Genomic DNA, 18,380 nt, shown 5'->3' with positions numbered 1-18,380 from the left:
AACCCAAACCTTGTGGGGTACCTAGAGTACAGTAGATCTTCGCTCAGTTCTGCAAGTAAAACTTACCTCACGCATGTCAGGATTCCTCCAAATTTCTTCATTTAGTGTTATAAAGAGCATTAGCGACTGTTTAAAAAGCTATTTTTATTTTTTTTGTATACTGAATCGAGGCTCGTGAAAGAGCTAACATTTATTTCACAAACAAATCAAGCAGACAAACAAAATCTATAAAAAGAGGGAGCGGAAGACAAGATGGGGAGAGAAGGGGAAGCACAAACATAACATTTGAGAGCAGGGAGATGTGTGGGAGGGAGAGGGCTTGGGTGGAGGAGGCGTGGGAAGGGGGGGGGGGTGGGAGAAGTATAAAACACAAGGACACCAAGGACTTCCAGGACAGAAGTTGGTATTTCAAAAAAGTGGATTTGGGGTGAAATTAGCGGGGGTAGAAAAGATCACGGTTTTGGATGGGGGAAGATAAGAGATGGTGGTGAACAGCTGTTTTAAAGACCTGGAGGGTGGAGTGAGATTGAAGAGAGTGAGGGAGTTTGTTCCAGAGGTGGGAGAAAAGAGGAATGAAGGAGTGAAGGTGAGCAGAGAGTCTTGATTTTGGCAGTTTAACCATAAGAGGGTTGCAGGCAGATCTTGTGCGACCTGTAGGAATATTTGGGGGACAGAGCCCAGAGAGAGCTGGGGGAGCAAGGCCGGAGAGGAGTCGTTAGAAGACGGAAAGACCACCAACCTGCCTGCGGTGAGTAAGTGAAAGGCCCTTGGAGTTAGCTTCATCGCGGGAGATTCCAACGTAATCATACATGTTTGTGGTTCATAATATTAATTACTGTTCATTACTTCTAGTAGAGAGAGGCCTTTGCTCGCACAAAAACGCCATGATAAGCTATTTATATACGTTGACTCGCCGGAAAAACCCCTTGGGGAGCTGGGATATTATTGGTATTAATATTGTTTTGTAATAACATTAATATTACACTATTGTCGTTAGTTTTGTTATTCGAAGCGGCCTTGGAAAAACGTCATGGTAAAGCTAACTTAACATGGATATACACCTCAACACACAACCTCATTGACGGCAATGGCGGGGAAAACCCACTCAGGGGCGAAAACCCCCCTGGGGAGTGGGGCAAATGAATGCGCTACAACCTCCATTGTGTAACCCTTGGTCATCCTGTCAAGTTTGGTTGAGATTGGATAAGTAACGACGGCATGTTTTGGTGTCAAAAATTCATCAGACAGACACAAATGGCATATTTTAGTATGATGGGCATTACATTTTTTGTCTTTATGGGCTATGACATATTTATGCTTCAGTTGACGAAGTCGCCGGAGGCATTATGTTTCCAGGTTGTCCGTCCATCCATGTCTGGATCCAACCGGGTCCGTCCGTCATAGGTTTTCGTTACCGTGATAACTTGAGAACGGCCTAACGGATCTTTGTCAAACTTGGTGCAGGTATGTATAATGAGGTAAAGATGAACTGATTACATTTTGTGGTCACGACGTCAAAGGCCAAAGGTGAGAGGTCATGTTAAGTAAAAATCCTGTTACCATGATGACTTGTGAACCAGTGATGGGATTCTGACCAAATTTGGTACGGGTATGTATAATGATGTAAAGATGAACCGATTCGATTTTGGGGTAAAAGGTCAAAGTCCGTAATATGTCTACAACTTGAGAACGGCTAAAGTGATCTAATTCAAACTTGGTACACATATGCATAATGATGTGGATTAACTGATTAAATTTTGAGGTCAAAGGTCAGATGTCATGTGAGGTACAAATGTGATAGCTTGAGAAGAGCTGGGTGGATTTAAAGCAAACTTGGTACAAGTATTATAATGATGTAATAATGTGGGTGGAGGCATATCGGTCGACGTGACGTCGGAGAGTGTTGTTCTAGTTACCCTCGCCTGAAGAGAGGGTATTGCATTTGAGTCTGTTTGTTTGTCCGCACAAAATAAATATGATTTTCTCTGCAACCGTTGGTCCGATTGACAGGAAATTTTCACCATAGGTGCAACTCCACCTTTATAATTTTTTTATGATAATTATGACGTGATAGGTCACGTGGTTCTGCCGCCATCTTGGAAAAACTTTGCACCTCTATATCTCGGAAAGTGCTGAATAGAAAAAAATTGAGACATGGCTCATTGTAAAGAACTCTCCATGAGGAATAAAATATGTTAATGATGATGTCATAGGTGCCTCCATTATGGTCATAATTCGACAGTACAAAACTTCATCCTATCGAGATGAAATTTATTGAGCGTCATGTCGGCATAAATTGGTGGAGAAAAATAAATGGACGTCATCGGTCACGTGGTTCGGCCGCCATATTTGTTTTAACACAAAATCCTTTAAAAACACTGAAAATACGTCCTAGCGAGGGTTTGCAATCTCTGCTCTTTCTTGTTCTTGTTTTTACTGTGGAACGGCCTTCCTATGTTTACGCTATCCATTCCATCATTATTAATCATCTGTGTGGCAGGATGGGCTGTAAGTACTCACACTCACCTCTAAACTGTCTAGCCTGTATTTGAATTCGTGACCCAGACATAAACTGTCATCCCAGTGTTTCACAGGTATGGCCATTCACCAATGCGTCCTGCCAGCCAGATGATTAATAATGATGGATTGACGTTAAATGGTCCTGTCTATCAACATTAGTGACAAGGTGGCCTTCCAGAAGAGCAGGCAAGCTATCTCCAGCACCCTGAATAAATTACAAATTCTTGCCCCAACCAACTGCAGAGAACACTGCATCAGCAGCACAGCTGCACCCTCAGCCGATGTTATTACCCCACAGCCTTGTGCATGCCTGCTGTTGGCTGAAAGGTTAAGGTGAGTTGCTTGAGATCTTAGGATCCTGAATTTGAGCCCATCATGCTGTTGAATTAACACCAGAAGGATTGACTCAGCCTGTCATCCTTCAGAGGTCAGCAAAATGAGTACCAGCTTACTGGTTAAAAAGGGATTGTATCAGTACCAGCCTTTCCCCCAGAATATGATGCAACCAGCAGCCACAGCCACCACACAAACCACCACCACAGCCTTGTGCTGCATTTGAACGAAGAAGAAGAAGAAGAAGAATGGATTTATGGCCTCAGCTCCTGCAGTCAAAATAAAGGGTTAGCTCGTGGAAAATGTCATCACTTCACTTAATAATGCAAATGATAGTTTAATTAAGGAAGAGATTGTCCTTGAAATGAATGTTAAGAATCTAAAGCTGATAAAAAGTTTCGTTTTGCTTCATTTTTAATGAATGCATTTTAATGATTTGTTGTAATTCCCAATAAGATTACATCTTCCAAGTACAAACAGAAGTCCTGCACTATAAATGTAAGGAAATGATGAAAGCATCAACATTGACCTTGTGAAGAAGGTCAGATTTCAAGTAAATGTGAATCAAATTTCAGACTAGCTTCTTATTTTCAGGATTTATCAGCAAAATGTGTGGTTTTGAATGTAAACATTACACCCTCAAAGATGTCACCAATTTCAGCAGACAGGTAAGTGCAGTGAAGAAGATTCCAGTTACCTAGGCAAGCCTCGGTTCATCAACCTAACCAATAAACTTTTACTTCCTACTTTACAGCCATTTCAATTGGCCTTAGAATCCCGCCACCAGTTATTCCGATTATGTTGCAGGCGAGCCTCGGTTTATCAACCAGTGCTCATCTTTGGAAACCTTCCTCGACGGACGCTGCACAATCCGTCGGCAATTTCGTTCCAACACAAGGAGAGCAGGTTGGCCATGTCCAAGCAATGATCGCGTTGAGCAATTTAACTGAAAATGTTTTTCGGAATCCGTTAATATCACGTGCCCAGACATCATGGTTCTGCCCTTTTTACTTTTCATCATCATGTACATGAAAAATGCATCATTCCTGGAGTTAAGTGCATGGCTTCCTCTATCCATCTTGAACCAATTAAAAATGTATATAAATTCACCTCCAACCTACCCAAAATTTCTGGATACATTAACAGAAACCTTTTTGCAGAAAGCCTCACCTTCGAATGACGACTCAAAGTTACTAGCCAATCGATTTCTGCAACTTTATAGAAACAAGAATCTAATAGACTTGTTTTTTTAAATTTTTTCCCAAATAAGAGTAAAAGGTGTGGAGTGCATGTAGGAACGGAAGACGTTTGCTGAAGTTACGGGTGGAAGCCTTGAGCAGGCGATTGCTCGTGTTACGGCCTGCTGCTTACCCGGACTATCTCGACGCATACGTACATTCATTTGCACACAACACCAGACTGCCAGACGTTATTACATGACAAGTTTGAAAGCAAAGGCTTCGTAAAATCGAAACATTGCTGGCACTTTGGACATATCAACAGCCAAAGCTCTCAATAACCCTCAAGGATTTACCTTCACAAACAAATCTGGATACATCTTCGAGCAACCTCATCATCAGCAATTACTCGCACTGTAGATTGTTCTAGGCTTTCTGGATGCTCAGCATCAATGGAAAGCTAAAAAAAATAACAGAACATCGGTTATTCTCCTTCTAGCGTAAAAAGGGCATTTCAATATAATTTGTTTTGCATCATGGAAATGTTGAAATATCTGAGCTGGATTCCAACGGACGAGTTTTAGTATCAACCAGGAAGTCAAAACACAAGCATTTTCCTCTGTTACAGCAAACATCGGTGGATTCCATAAATCGGCTGGTCATTTGAGAATTGCTCAGCAAAGACTAAACCGAGGAAATCATTGCTACCACAAAGTGAGAGTTGTGCCTTCTTACACCAGGAAATTGCATTCCTCGTGTTAAGAGTGGAATTAAAATGATTACACCAGAAAAGTAGCTTTTCGGAACTTAACACGTCATACATAATACACAATTTAGACGGTATAAAGTATAATAAACAATATATCAATATTAAGTGACCGTTGTCAAAGGGAAACGGCATAAGGAACACGAAAAGTAAACTTTGCAATGCGGACGTTCAAATTTGGGGGAAAAAACAAAAAATTAAAGATTCCTTTGGGTTACTTGTTTCAAAGCGAGTTTTCTTTGAACGAGACAAAACAAACGTGTTGAGCATTAAATGTCAGGGATGAAGAACTGATGCCATTGGATGGCAAGAAAAAGAAGGCTCTCTTGGCAGATGAAGCTTCGTCACTTGAACGAGTCGGGGGTTTGAGCACCTACTCAAACCTGAGCCTGAGGTTTGAGCATCATGCGCTGAGCCAGGGACTCCTATCTTTCATTCAGAGTCCACAGGCATGCGCCTCATTTCAAACTTTGATTCCACATTTTTCATAAACACTTCCCATCATATAAAACATATAAAATAATTAACAAATCATTCTCGACTACTGATCAAACCAGTCTGCTTGGATAGTTTCTGTACAAGTTCCATTCGGCACGTGGGAACACTGGCAAAGAGCAAAATCCTTGTGTGGATGGACGATCATGGCAAAGTCTCTTTCAAACCTCACGGTGACGTTCCCTTGTCAATTAAACAGCAAATTGTGGATGTGCAGAATGCTCGGCTTACCGCTGAACCTCTTTCAAATCGCAACACATCACTTACATGGCACTGTGCAAAAGGAAGAAAAGAATGGACAAGCAATGGACTTAAAATTCAAAGCAAAAGCTACACAACATTGTTCACCTGCCAGGATGAAAAAAAAAAAGTTACATATAGGTGAGCTCAACATTGTCGACTACCATGTATGGGGTCTGTGCTGGGTGAATTGCAAGCCTTCTGGTTTGTTTCAGAATGCGTCATCACCACCCACTACAGTGTTGTGACAAACCGAACCTCCATCACTGCTCTGTCACTCTTGAGCATTTTTTGCATTTGCACGGTGACCGATTAGACTGGAGAGAAACAAATTTGGCGCTATCCTCGGACAAGTTGAGGAGTGCACACCAGGTAGTCAGGCGGTGCCGTTGTGCAGGTATGCAGGTGGTGGAGTCAGGAGGTCCTGGAAAGGCAGCAAAGCCTGCTGCAAAGCAAGGCACACTTCAGGGCAGATACAGGGCACACAGGCCACCAGGCTGGGATACAGGCCCAGAATCTGCTCCCATGTTGACACGTCCACTGCACAACACAAGAAGCAACAACAACAAAGGAACAAAAAAAGTGCATGAAAACACTTTGTGTAAACCTATCAGTTACAACAACTTAAAGATTATACAAATGCCTCAAAATTAGCATCACGATTTCAAGGGACACTCACCGTTCTCTGCTGGAGTCTTCTTCAAGGACTCCATTAGTGTACCAGTGGCTTTGAGAATAAAGACAACCTCAGTGATTCGTTGCCTATGCAGAAAGGATAAAAAAAACCTAAATTATTTGAACTGATCCCAAGTCCTCAAAAAATGACATTTCAAAACCCCCATAATAAACAATGCGAGAAAAACATCGAGACAGCACCCAAAAAAGCTGGAATATACGGAGAAAAAAGCAAAAAAACTGCCACGTAAACGATTTTGCTTCTTTCTCTTACATATTCAAATTGATGCAGTGTAATGATGCACCCACAAGAAAAACCAACTGAATGAGCAATAGTCATCATTTTATCCAGTGGAGCAGCAGGTGAAGATAACAGAAGATAAAGGAAACAGTAAAGTGAGTCAGAAATGCAATGGATAAAACCAGACCTAGGCAATGGGCAAGATCCACTAAGCCTCTCATCCTCCACATAAGCGGCGAGCAACTGTTGTGCACGCTGCAGGAGGGCGGTGAGAGCCATGCGCGAGATGTATCCTTCGGCTGCACAGGTGGCCCTTCCACCGAACGAGAACTGCAGCAGTGTCTCGAAGCACACTTTGGAGAACTCTTCGCGCAATCTGTATCCCACTTCCGCTTCTGCTGCACATCACGCATTTGCTGCCAGTAACACCGACTGTATGGTACACTTGCGGCAAGGTAAACCAATTCTTCTTAAGTGGCTCTTAGGCTGAAGGTATAACGACGGTAACAATCATACACAACAGCGCTGGCAGGATGGTACAGAGGTACAGGTATGCACACTTGCCTCTGAGCTGCTAGCCTGGATTTGAATCCCGACCCAGTTATTAACTGTTATCCCCGGTGTTTCACAGGCAGGGTGATTCATCACACCATCCCTCGGATAGACATTATACTGGACGTCCCGTCTGCCAGCATTGATAGGTGGATGTAAAAGTGCCTTCAGAAAGTATTCACACCCCTTGACGTTTTCACATTTTGTTTTGTTACAGCCTGAATTTAAAATGGATAAAACTGAGATTTTTTTTGCCACTGATCTACACATAATATCCCATAATGTCAAAGTGGAATTTTATTTCAAGACATATTTACAAAATAATTAAAAATGAAAAGTTGAATAATAATAAAAAAACGACGTCTCGAGTCAACAAGTATTCAACCCCTTTGCTATGACCTCCAAATTGAGTTCAGGTGTATCCAATTTCCTTTGATCATCCTTGAGATGTCTCAACAACTTGATTGGAGTCCACCTGTGGCCAATTCAATTGAATGGACATGATTGAGAAAGAAACACACCTTTCCATATAAGGTTCCATAGTTGACAGTGAATGTCAGAGCAGAAATTCCACCACGAAGCCCAAGGAACTGTCTTTAGAACTCCGACATAGAATTGTGAGGAGGCATCGATCTGGGGAAGGGTATAAAACAATTTCTGGAGTGTTGAAAGTTCCAAAGAGCACAGTGAGCTCCATCATTAAGAAATGGAAAGAATATGGAACTACTCAGACTTTTCCTCGAGCTGGCCTCTGTACCATTCGACCAAACTGAGCAACTAGGCAAGAAGCACCTTGGTCAGTGTGGAAGTGTAAATTTATGAAGCAAGCAACTTTTATGAGCCTCAACCCTGCATTCCTTGTCTGCAGGTGTTTTTTTACGTTATCTCCGACACTCTGCCCAGAACCAGTTGCTCGAGAAAAAGTAAAATAAGGCAATGGCAGATCGCATATTGCCATGGCAAAATCATTTCTCTAACTGAAGGGAATATGTATTACATATGGGATGTTCTTTTCAAATAATATGTCTCATTGAAGTTCCATGAGTAAGATATTGGTTTTCTTAGTATGTCTGACAGCTGACCGCAATATCTGAGTAAATTAGTATTCAGAACTGTCCATTGTTGGTGGAAGCTAATTACTATTTGGTGCTTGCTTAGCAAGGGGCCTGACAAACAAGCTTTCGTTGTGACTGTGAATGATCTACTTAGTACAATGCAAATACTTGGTAATTATTGCAGAGTTAAAACAATGGAAGAAGATAATCCTCCCTGTGCTGAAAAGATATATCCACTTCACTGAGAATGACCTTCAGATGTTTTGAAGGGATTAGAGAGACAGGGCTCCAGGTGTTTTGCAGGAGACAATGGAAAAGCAGAAAGAATTTGGGATGCAAACCTACTCTCAGCGGGAGGCAACCTCATCCTCGACACCTACTCCCTCCCACCCAAACTTTGCCCAACCAATCCTATTGCTCTCCTACCCTATCTTCGCTCCTCCCCCCTCCACTTGTTCCCTCCCACCCAAACTTTGCCCAACCAATCCTACTGCTCTCCTCCCCTCTCTTCACTCCTCCCCCCTCCTCTTGCTCCTCCCACTTGAAATGTTTTAAAAATCAGAACGAATGACCAAATAACCAGGATTAGCACTGGGTCTGTAGGATGTTGGTTTGCTGTACTTATGATTCTGTATGTTCATACTGTATGTTAACTGTATTCTATGCATGCTACTGTATCCTTATGATTCTGTATGTTCATACTGTATGTTAACTGTATTCTATGCATGCTACTGTATCCTTATGATTCTGTATGTTTGCACTGTATGTTAACTGTACTCTATGCATGCTGGTGTTTGGTATGATATTTCCTTGCGCATCCCTACTGTACCAGGATTTTCACCCTGGAGTTTGATCGAAGATTTGTTGTAAATCTTCCTTGTGTGTTTTTGTGAATTGTATCTTGCTCTCCTTGGTTTAATAAGGGTCATTGTTTTCCTTGCTGTGTATTTTTGAAGACAGAAAGTGTTGTCCTCCTCGGGAATTAAATTTGTGACTCTTCTGACAAGTTGATGGACATTGAATTTCTTGGTTCATATATTACATACTACTGTAGGGAAAATATCCCCGACAGTCAGGAAGGTAATCAAAAACCCGGTGACCGCTCTGACAGAACTACAGAGTTCCTTGGATGAGATGGGGGAATCTGCCAGAAGGACAAGTCTCTGCAGCACTTCACTAATTTAGGCTTTATGGGAGAGTGGCCAGACGGAAGCCATTCCTGAGAAAGAGGCACATGACAGCACACCTTGAATTTGCAAAAAGCACATTAAAATACTCAGAGCATGACAAAAAATATTATTTTGTCTGATGACATGAAAAATGAACTCTTTGGTCTAAATGCAAAGTGTTACGTCTGACGGAAACAGAGTACAGCTCATCGCCCATCTAACACCATCCTTACCGTGAAGCATGGTTGTGGCATCATGCTATGGGGATGCTTTTTAGCGGCAGGGACTGGGAGACTTGTAATGATAGAGGAAACTATTAATGGAGCCAAATACTGGTAAATTCTTGAGGAGAACCTGCTTCAGAGTGTAAAAGACCATAGACTGCAGTGAAGCTTATGTTCCAACAGGACAATGATCCCAAGCATACAGCCAAAGCAACACTGGAATGGCTTCAGAACAAGAATGTGAAAGTCCTTGAGTGGCCCAGCCAAAGCCCAGACTTGAACCCCATTGGGAGTCTGTGGAAAGACTTGAAGATTGATGTTCACTGACACTCCCTATCCAATTTGACAAAGTTTGAGCAAATCTGCAAGGAAGAATTGGAGAAACTCCCCAAATCCAGATGTGCAAAGCTAATACAGACATACCCAAGAAGATTCGAAGCTGTAATCACTGCCAACGGTGCTTCTATGAAGTATTGACTCAGGGGGCTGAATACTTGTATAAATGAGATATTTCTGTAGTGTATTTCTTTTTTAATTATTTTGGAAAACTTTCTATTTAAAAAATTCACTTTGACATTATGGGGTATTATGTGTAGATCAGTGAATTAATCTATTTTAAATACAGGCTGTAACACAACAAAATCTGAAAAAAGTCAAGGACTGTGAATACTTTCTGAAGGCACTGCAACTATTCCAAGGTATCCTTCAGGAAACATAGGTAAGTTATCGCCAGGACCCTGAATAAATTCCAAATTCCTGCTCTAACTTACAGGGAACACTGCAACAGCAGCACAGCTGAACCCCAGGCAAAATGATGCAACCAGCAGCCACAGACTGCATATGAAATGATAAAAAATGAATGCACAACAACAACGTTTCATCACAAAAACTAAAATAAAGGTTCATGGAAAACAACTTATTAAAGGTGCATAAAACAAACAAGATGAAGATATTAAGGACAGCAATGAACACAAACCTGTGAAGGACGCAGACTGAGAGTGGATAGAGCCACGATTGAGCATGCTCATTATCTGGTTCACAAATTCCTTGGGCAGGAAGTGTGCGTGCGACAATATGTCAGAGCCAATGAGTTGTACCACCTGAAAAAAAAAAAAGAAGGAAGAGCGCAAAAAGTTTAAATCGACCAGTCACTGCCAAAATACCAACAGGAATAACTTGGAAAAAAAAGTGAGAGAGAAGAACACCCTAGTCCACACAGTCTTAAGAAGAAAAAAAAGGAAATGGGCGGGGTCTGCGAGCAGCAAATTTGATTGGTCGAGATGAATAAAGTGGACATCTCTCTGGTCGTCCTGAGAGAGCCTCCTCAGCAGAGTCTGGCATTTCAGTCAGGCCGACAGGCACGGTCTTCAAGCAGCCATCAATCATCTGGACTGGTCTCCCATCTCAACTACCTCTGACATCAACTCATCCTGGGAATTCTTCCAAAGTGAACTGCTCTCTCTCATGCACAGATTTATCCCATCTCATCTTCAGTTGTCAAACACTTCCTCCCATCCATGGTACACGGAATCTTGTGGTGAAGCAGTTGCCCTGAAACAACTTGCCTTTGCCTACTGGAAGGCAAATCCAATGGAAGGCAATCTCATTTCCTTTCACAAAGCCCGGAACAAGAGTGTGTCTACCCTCAGGAGAGCCAGGAAACAATATCTCTCTACTCTCAAGAGTGAACTCTCAAACCTGTCTCCCTCCTCCAAGTCCTGGTGGCGTCTGTTCAAATCTGTTTCTGGTGTTTGTTCCCCTTCCATCCCCTCCCTTACCTCAAACAGCTACGTAGCTGACACTACCTGTGAAAAAGCTGAATGCTTCAACTCTGCGTTTGATTCAAAATCTTGTGTCCCCAACCCATCTCTCTCTGGACCCACCTTACCCAGTTGAGCCCAGCTGCTGCTGGACTCTGTATCCTTCTCTCCTGAAAGGTGGAGAAGTTTCTGTCAAACCTCGACTCTGATTCTGCAACTGGACCAGACGGCATCAGCCCATGGGTCTGAAAATCCTGCTCTGCCACTATATCTCACCCACTCTCTGTTCTCGTCACCCTCTCTTTTGCTCAAGGTCATTTTCCTTCAGCTTGGAATTCAGCCAATATTACTGTTTTACAAAAGAAAGGTGCAAAACCAGCTCCTTGCAACTACAGACCAATCAGCCTGCTCCCAATAATCTGCCGGGTCATGGAATCCATCATCGCTTCTGACATCAAATCCTTCCTCTTCTCCAATGGCTTGATCTCGGATCATAAATTTGGATTCAGACCAGGTCATTCTACTCTGGACATGCTGCTTCTGCCGTCTCAACAATGGATGGAGGCCCTCAACGCCAAACACGAAATCAGAGCTGTCTCCCTTGACATATCACATGCCTTCGATAGGGTCTGGCCAGCCACTCTGCTCACCAAACTCTCCTCTTATGGTATCCATGGTAACCTCCAAGCATGGCTTGCCGACTTCCTCTCCAGTTGCAGACAACATGTAGCCCTGAATGAATTTCTCTCATCTCCTCTTCCTGCCTGGTGTTGGGCTAGCGGCTAGGGTGCCAGCTTGGGATCCAAGGATCCTGGGTTCGAATCCCGGTCGATCGCTGAATTAACGCCAGGGGGGTTGACTCAGCCTGTCATCCTTCCGAGGTCGGCTAATTGAGTACCAGCTCACTGATAATTCCCTGTTTGTCGTAAAAGGCGACAAACGGTTGGCGGCAGGAAGGGCATCCGGCCGTAAAACATTGCTTCAAAAAGGGGACCAACAAAAACAACAACAACCACAGTGCCCGAAAAAGGCCAACCCCCGCTTTGCGGGGAAAAATGGCCTCTAAAGGTTTTTTTTTGTTGTTTTTTTTCCCCCTCTTCCTGTCCAGGCTGGAATTCCCCAAGGCAGTGTTCTGTGCCTTGTGCTTTTTCAAATCTTCATCAATGATCTATCCGACTCTCTGGGAAATCCTCTATCTCTTTGCTGATGACTCCACTCTTTGCCGCAACATCTCTCATTCCTTAGATCGGCAGGCAGCAGCCTCTTCACTCTCTGCAGACCTGGATAAAAATCACAAACTGGCCAAACGTATGGAACATGTCTTTCAATCCTGACAAATCTCACACTCACCTTGTCTCTCTGAAAAGACTGTCTTGAAAACCCTCTCATCTACTTTCTCAATAATCCTCTCAAAGAAGTTCCGTCACTCAAGCTTTTGGGCCTCACCATCTGCCATTGTCTTTTCTGGGAAAACCACATTTCCAAGAAGGCCTCCAAAGCCAGTCGTCGACTGGGCATACTCCGTTGTGCGAAGTCCTTTCTGGGCACTTCTGAGCTCCTCACCACATATAAAGCTTTCATCCGCAGCTTGATGGAGTACTGCTCTCCCCTCGGGTCTGGTGCTCCTGCCTCCTATCTCAGCTTCACGCTGGAGAAACCAAGGCTTTTATGATCATTGGTTTCTCCCAATGATCATAAAAGCGATCCGCGATGAAGCTGATTCTGAGGGACTTTCACGGCAGGCAGGTTGGCGGTCTTTCCATCTTCTCCTGACTCCTCTCCGGCCTTGCACCACCTGCTCTGTTCCACAAATATTTCTGCAAGACGCCCAAGGTCTGCCAGCAACCCACTTCTGGTGAAACTGCCAAAATCAAGAGTCTCTGCTCATCTTCACTCTTTCATTCCTCTTTTCTCCCGCCTCTGGAACAAACTCTCACAATGTCTTCAAACCCACTCCTCCCTCCAGGTCTTCAAAACAGCTGTTCACTACCATTTCATATCTTTCCCCATCCAAAACCTTGATATTTTCTACCCCCGTTAATCCACCGCAAACCCACCTCCTTCAAATTCCCTGTTTTCTTTTCCTGAAAGTCCTTGTAGTGTCCATCTTGTTTGTCCAGTGTACCCCCGTCCCAGACCTTTCTCTTCCACAGATCTCCTGATGTCCCTGTTCCCTACCATTGTTTTACTTCTGTCACTCTTCCCTCTTGTTTCCCGCTCCCTTTATTATATGTTCTATGTGTTAGCTGTTATACAAGCCTCGACTAAGTATACATAAACAAAAAGAGGACAATCCTGGTATATTTTGTCTTTGAAAAGGTTCTTGAAAGTGCCAAGAAGGCGATTTGTGTTCTAGTGTTCAAGTATATAATTCAATAGAAATAAAATGAATATTTGAAATGTCGTAGAAAAAAAAAAAACTTTTTCGGAAGTTTACAGTCAATGATGCAGCATCTTTTACACCACTTTATTTAATACTTTATATTCGTTCTTTGTGTCTGTAGTTTGTGTCCTTTATGACATCGCTAAAGTTTCCTGTTTGGAATGATTTTCAATTTCATTTGACACAGAGTAAAAATTCAAGCATAAGCAGAGTTTTATCCTTTCTGCATCAACCAATGGAAGTTTTACCCTTACCTGCACATCAATGTTCTCATTCTCCTGGAATTCTTGCAGAGACATGTTTTCTGGTGGAAGGCTGGTTAAAAAATACATATTAAAAACAATGAGCAATCATGTACTGTTAACACGTTCCGTGCACTATTTTATCATTGCTGAACCCCCATGAATTCCATTTGTAACCTAAATCCTAACCAAAACTGCAAATTAAAACCATTATGGATTCATATCACTTTGCCTGGATTTTAGGCATATTTCTCAATGCACATGGATTTCACACATTGCTGATACACATACATACACATGTGGGTTTTGGGTTAGCTTAAATGGTTATCTTCTGTATTGTAATCCAGTGATTGGAGATTAAAATCCAATCTCAGCTGTGCATGGGAGAGAAAAAGCCCCCAAGCACATTCCTTGCCGAACGCTTCAGCAGCCGCCATGATGGATCGGCAACCCGCTTGAAAGTTAATGTTCAGCCGTGGAAATATTTGTGTCTTGTCATGTGTGTGATGAGGTCTTGCATGGTGTATGGAATCTCGTGGGAAAACAAAGGATGCCAGTGGCTGGAAGGATGTGGTAGAAGGTAACAAGTGGACAAGACACAGGAACAAACAAGACTGCAGGTATACAAAGGAAACTGGGTCATGGATAAGTAAAATACAAGCGTTATGCCTAGGTCCCCCGTCGGTGAAGTGATGTGAGTTGACAAAGTGGAAGACGCAGAAAACATGCTGTGATATGATATTTCGCTCACAAGGTTCAGACATACATGGAGGTGGCCATCTTGGATTTTGACGTGGCGACCCAATTTTCAATGGCGTTCTTCCTTATGCCTAGATACACCCACGCACCAGATTAGAAGTAGGTACTTCGCTTATTTTTCAAGACATTCCGCTCACAAGGTTCAGACATACATGGCGGCGGCCATCTTGGATTTTGACGTGGCGACCCAATTTTCAATAGCCTTCTTCCTTGTGCCTAGATACACCCACACACCAGATTAGAAGTTGGTACTTCACTTATTTTTCAAGATATTTCGCTCACAAGGTTCAGACATATATATGGTGGCGGCCATCTTGGATTTTGACGTGGCGACCCAATTTTCAATAGCGTTCTTCCTTATGCCGAGATACACCTACACACCAAATTAGAAGTTGGTACTTCGCTTATTTTTCGCGATATTTCGCTCACAAGGTTCAGACATATATATGGTGGTGGCCATCTTGTATTTTGACGCGGCGACCCAATTTTCAATAGCGTTCTTCCTTATGCCGAGATACACCCACACACCAAATTAGACGTTGGTACTTCACTTATTTTTCAAGATATTCATCTCACAAGGTTCAGACATACATGGCGGCGGCCATCTTGGATTTTGACGTGGCGACCCAATTTTCAATATCGTTCTTCCTTATGCCTAGATACACCCACACACCAGATTAGAAGTTGGTACTTCGCTTATTTTTCAAGATATTCATCTCACAAGGTTCAGACATACACGGCATCAGACATACATGGCGGCGGCCATCTTGGATTTTGACGTGGGTTGCACCCACACACCAAATTTGAATGCGGTCCTTCGCTTACGCCCACACGCACGCCCGCACGGACGGACGGACGGATGGACACACGGACGGAGGGGAAAGCCATAATCCCCCTTTCGCTACGCTGTGCGACGGGGGACAATAAGCAGCATAGAGGACAATATGAAGAAAGAGGAATTGGACAGACCCAGTGAGGCAATTTCCACTGACAAAGAAAATTAATTGGGATGGAGGGGGGAGGCAAAGGAAACTAGGCAAGTGGTTTGCTTAGATTTGGAGGAAAACAAGGGATGGGTTATTGCATGAAGGTGTGCAACCCGGTAAGACTTTTTAAAGGGAAGAGCAGCAGGGACCAGAGTAGCCACAAGGCAGTAGAGGACAAATGAGGTGACAAACCTGTCCACAATGAGAAGTTCTGTGCCTCAGCCTCATCCTGACAGATATCAATAATCCTAAACACGTTACATTCCACTGCCAGCTAATTACACTGTAATGTAAAAATAAAACTGAACACCGTTTGCATCTGATGAAAAGGCAAGGAAGTAGCCGTAAACTGCCTTTCATTCAGCAAGGAACGTCTCAACCGAAGGTGGTCATTGTTGGCAAGATGGTACAGAGGACTGTGTTCAGGGGTTGCAGAGGTGGGAGCATGTCATCAGAGCTACATGCAGCTTTAGTGTTTGGAGGAAATCCACCAGCCGGTCAAAGAGAGAACCCCGAATGCCAATGGTGAAAAGAACTAGAACGCCATGTATGATGGCGACTCACACCAAAATGACCTGTGGCCTAAGAATGATTTAGGAGTTTTCTTATTCAACAACAAAAACAATAAAACAGCCGATTTCTCAATGAATCCCAAATACCAATCCTGAAATCAGCCCATCACATTCCACACCAAAGAGATACCAGGTGGGGAAGAGAAAATCACGGAAAGTCCCTGCTAGTTCAGGCCACATCGAGTCGAAGCGTGCAGAGGCCGTGTGCTGCCTGGCAACGGGCAGACCAACGCACAAAACTGATAGTAAAGATGATACTGCAAGGTGCCAAGTAGACTCCGAGGGGCAGCCGTAACGCAGCCCGAGTGGCAACCGCAATGTCTGATGGGTGGGAAGAAGAATAACTATGAAAGAAAATTGTAAACATGCAACTTAACCATTTTTTCTTGCTGGTTTGTGGTTATAGAGAGGTTGTTTTTTTCCTCAAAAGAGTTATTTCAGTCTTATACATCAACTACACCTAAGATAAGGGCAAGAGAAGACGCCACAACATTGACACCAACTATGAGGACAATAAGACAACAATGGACAAATCTACACAGTAAGTATACAGGATTTGAACCTGAAATCCCAACATTATGGATACGTGTTCAGATGAAAATGCCAAACAATCCAATCCAAAAGCACTCACGGTTCACTCTGTTACCACCAACACCACATCTCAAAATACAGCAGAGACACCAGTGTACTATCATCATACTAAAATATACAATTTGGCATCTGTCTGTCTGTCTGATTATTTTTTTGACCGCAATACATTCCATCGTTACTTATCCAATCTTACCAAACTTGACAGAATGACAAAGGGTTACACAATGAAGGTTGTAGCGCATTAATTTGTCCCCCTCCTCAAGGGGATTTTCTCCCCCGAGCGTGTTTTCCCCACCATTGCCATCAATGAAGTTTCGTGTTGAGGTGTATATCCATGTTAAGTTAGTTTTATCGTGGCATTTTCCCCAAGGCTGTTTCTAATATCAAAAGAAATGATAATAGCATAATATTAATGTTATTAATATAAAATAAAATAAAAATTATATTAATAACATTAATATTATGCTATTATCATTTCTTTTGATATTAGAAACAGCCTTGGGGAAAATGCCACGATAAAACTAACTTAACATGGATATACACCTCAACACGAAACTTCATTGATGGCAATGGTGGGGAAAAACACGCTCGGGGGAGAAAATCCCCTTGAGGAGGGGGACAAATTAATGCGCTACAACCTTCATTGTGTAACCCTTTGTCATTCTGTCAAGTTTGGTAAGATTGGATAAGTAACGATGGAATGTATTGCGGTCAAAAATCTGACGAGATGACTCACAGTGTAAGACCTACCCAAGGAGACTCGGGCAGAGTGGGGGGTGGGGAAGAGTTCTGCCTGGATGGCTCACAATGTGGGACCTACCTAAGGAGACTCGGGCAGGGGAGTGGGAAGAGTTCTGCCCATAATATTAATGTTATTACAAAACAATATTAATACTAATTATGTCCCACCTCCTAAAGGAGTTTTTCTTCCTTGAACAAACATCGAGTCAATGTTTATAAATAGCTTATCATGGCGTTTTCAAGAGAGCAACGGGCCATCGGCCTCTTCCAGAAGTAAAAATATGATATATGATAAACCACAAACACGTATGATAAAACAGTGGCTAATGCTGTTTATAACACAAAATAAAGCAATTTGGAGGAATCCTGACATCCGTGAAGTAAGTATAACTTACAGAACTGAGCAAACAACTACTGTACTCTATATACCCCACAAGGGTTGGGTTAATAACATGACCCTTCCTGCCGCTAACGTGGCATTTTTCGTGGCGGCCTTATGAAGCTCGCTCCTGCTGCTTAACACGAAACTGAAATGGAGAAAGACTGGGGTGTGCTCATTTGCCAAGCAGCTAGCTAGCACTTTCCAAGCCAGCCATTCATTAACGGCTTTGAATGGAGTGCTTGCTCGAATGCTTAAACCACTTGGCGATTTATCCACAAGAAACTTGGTAAATGAACACACCCAATGTTCTTGAGACCCGACCGTAGATAGACTGTAATCTATGTACCCCAAAGAGGAATGACCCTTCCTGCCGCTCCCATAGTGAGCGGGGTGTACCAAGTCATACTGAAATATGCAATTTGGTGTCTGTCTGTCCGTCCGTTTGATGATTTTTGACCGTGATACATTCGGTCGTTACTCATTAATGTCAACTAACCTCAACAGGAGGACTAAGCT

At 42.9% G+C, this 18,380-nt stretch overlaps 1 protein-coding gene across 5 annotated transcripts in view; it reads right to left on the bottom strand.

Moving 5' to 3' along the window:
- Positions 1-3,249: 3,249 nt before the first annotated feature.
- MON2 (MON2 regulator of endosome-to-Golgi trafficking) overlaps positions 3,250-18,380 on the bottom strand; it is a 108,170-nt gene continuing 93,039 nt past the window's right edge. For 2 of the 5 annotated variants that reach the window (XM_068131400.2, XM_068131403.2), the window contains exons 30-35: positions 16,281-16,471; positions 13,846-13,906; positions 10,425-10,548; positions 6,636-6,846; positions 6,212-6,294; positions 3,250-6,072 (exon numbers count right to left, since the gene is read on the bottom strand). In XM_068131400.2, coding sequence (XP_067987501.2) covers positions 5,909-6,072; positions 6,212-6,294; positions 6,636-6,846; positions 10,425-10,548; positions 13,846-13,906; positions 16,281-16,471 — 834 coding nt within the window. In that variant the 3' untranslated portion in view covers positions 3,250-5,908. The remainder of the gene's footprint in view (positions 6,073-6,211; positions 6,295-6,635; positions 6,847-10,424; positions 10,549-13,845; positions 13,907-16,280; positions 16,472-18,380) is intronic. The other 3 variants (XM_068131401.2, XM_078786931.1, XM_068131402.2) reach the window with 3 other exon arrangements.

The sequence above is a fragment of the Myxine glutinosa genome, chromosome 11, assembly GCF_964187855.1.
Source record: "Myxine glutinosa chromosome 11, kmMyxGlut1.1, whole genome shotgun sequence".
Classification (NCBI taxonomy): domain Eukaryota; kingdom Metazoa; phylum Chordata; class Myxini; order Myxiniformes; family Myxinidae; genus Myxine; species Myxine glutinosa.
This window is presented reverse-complemented; position numbering and strand designations above follow the sequence as displayed.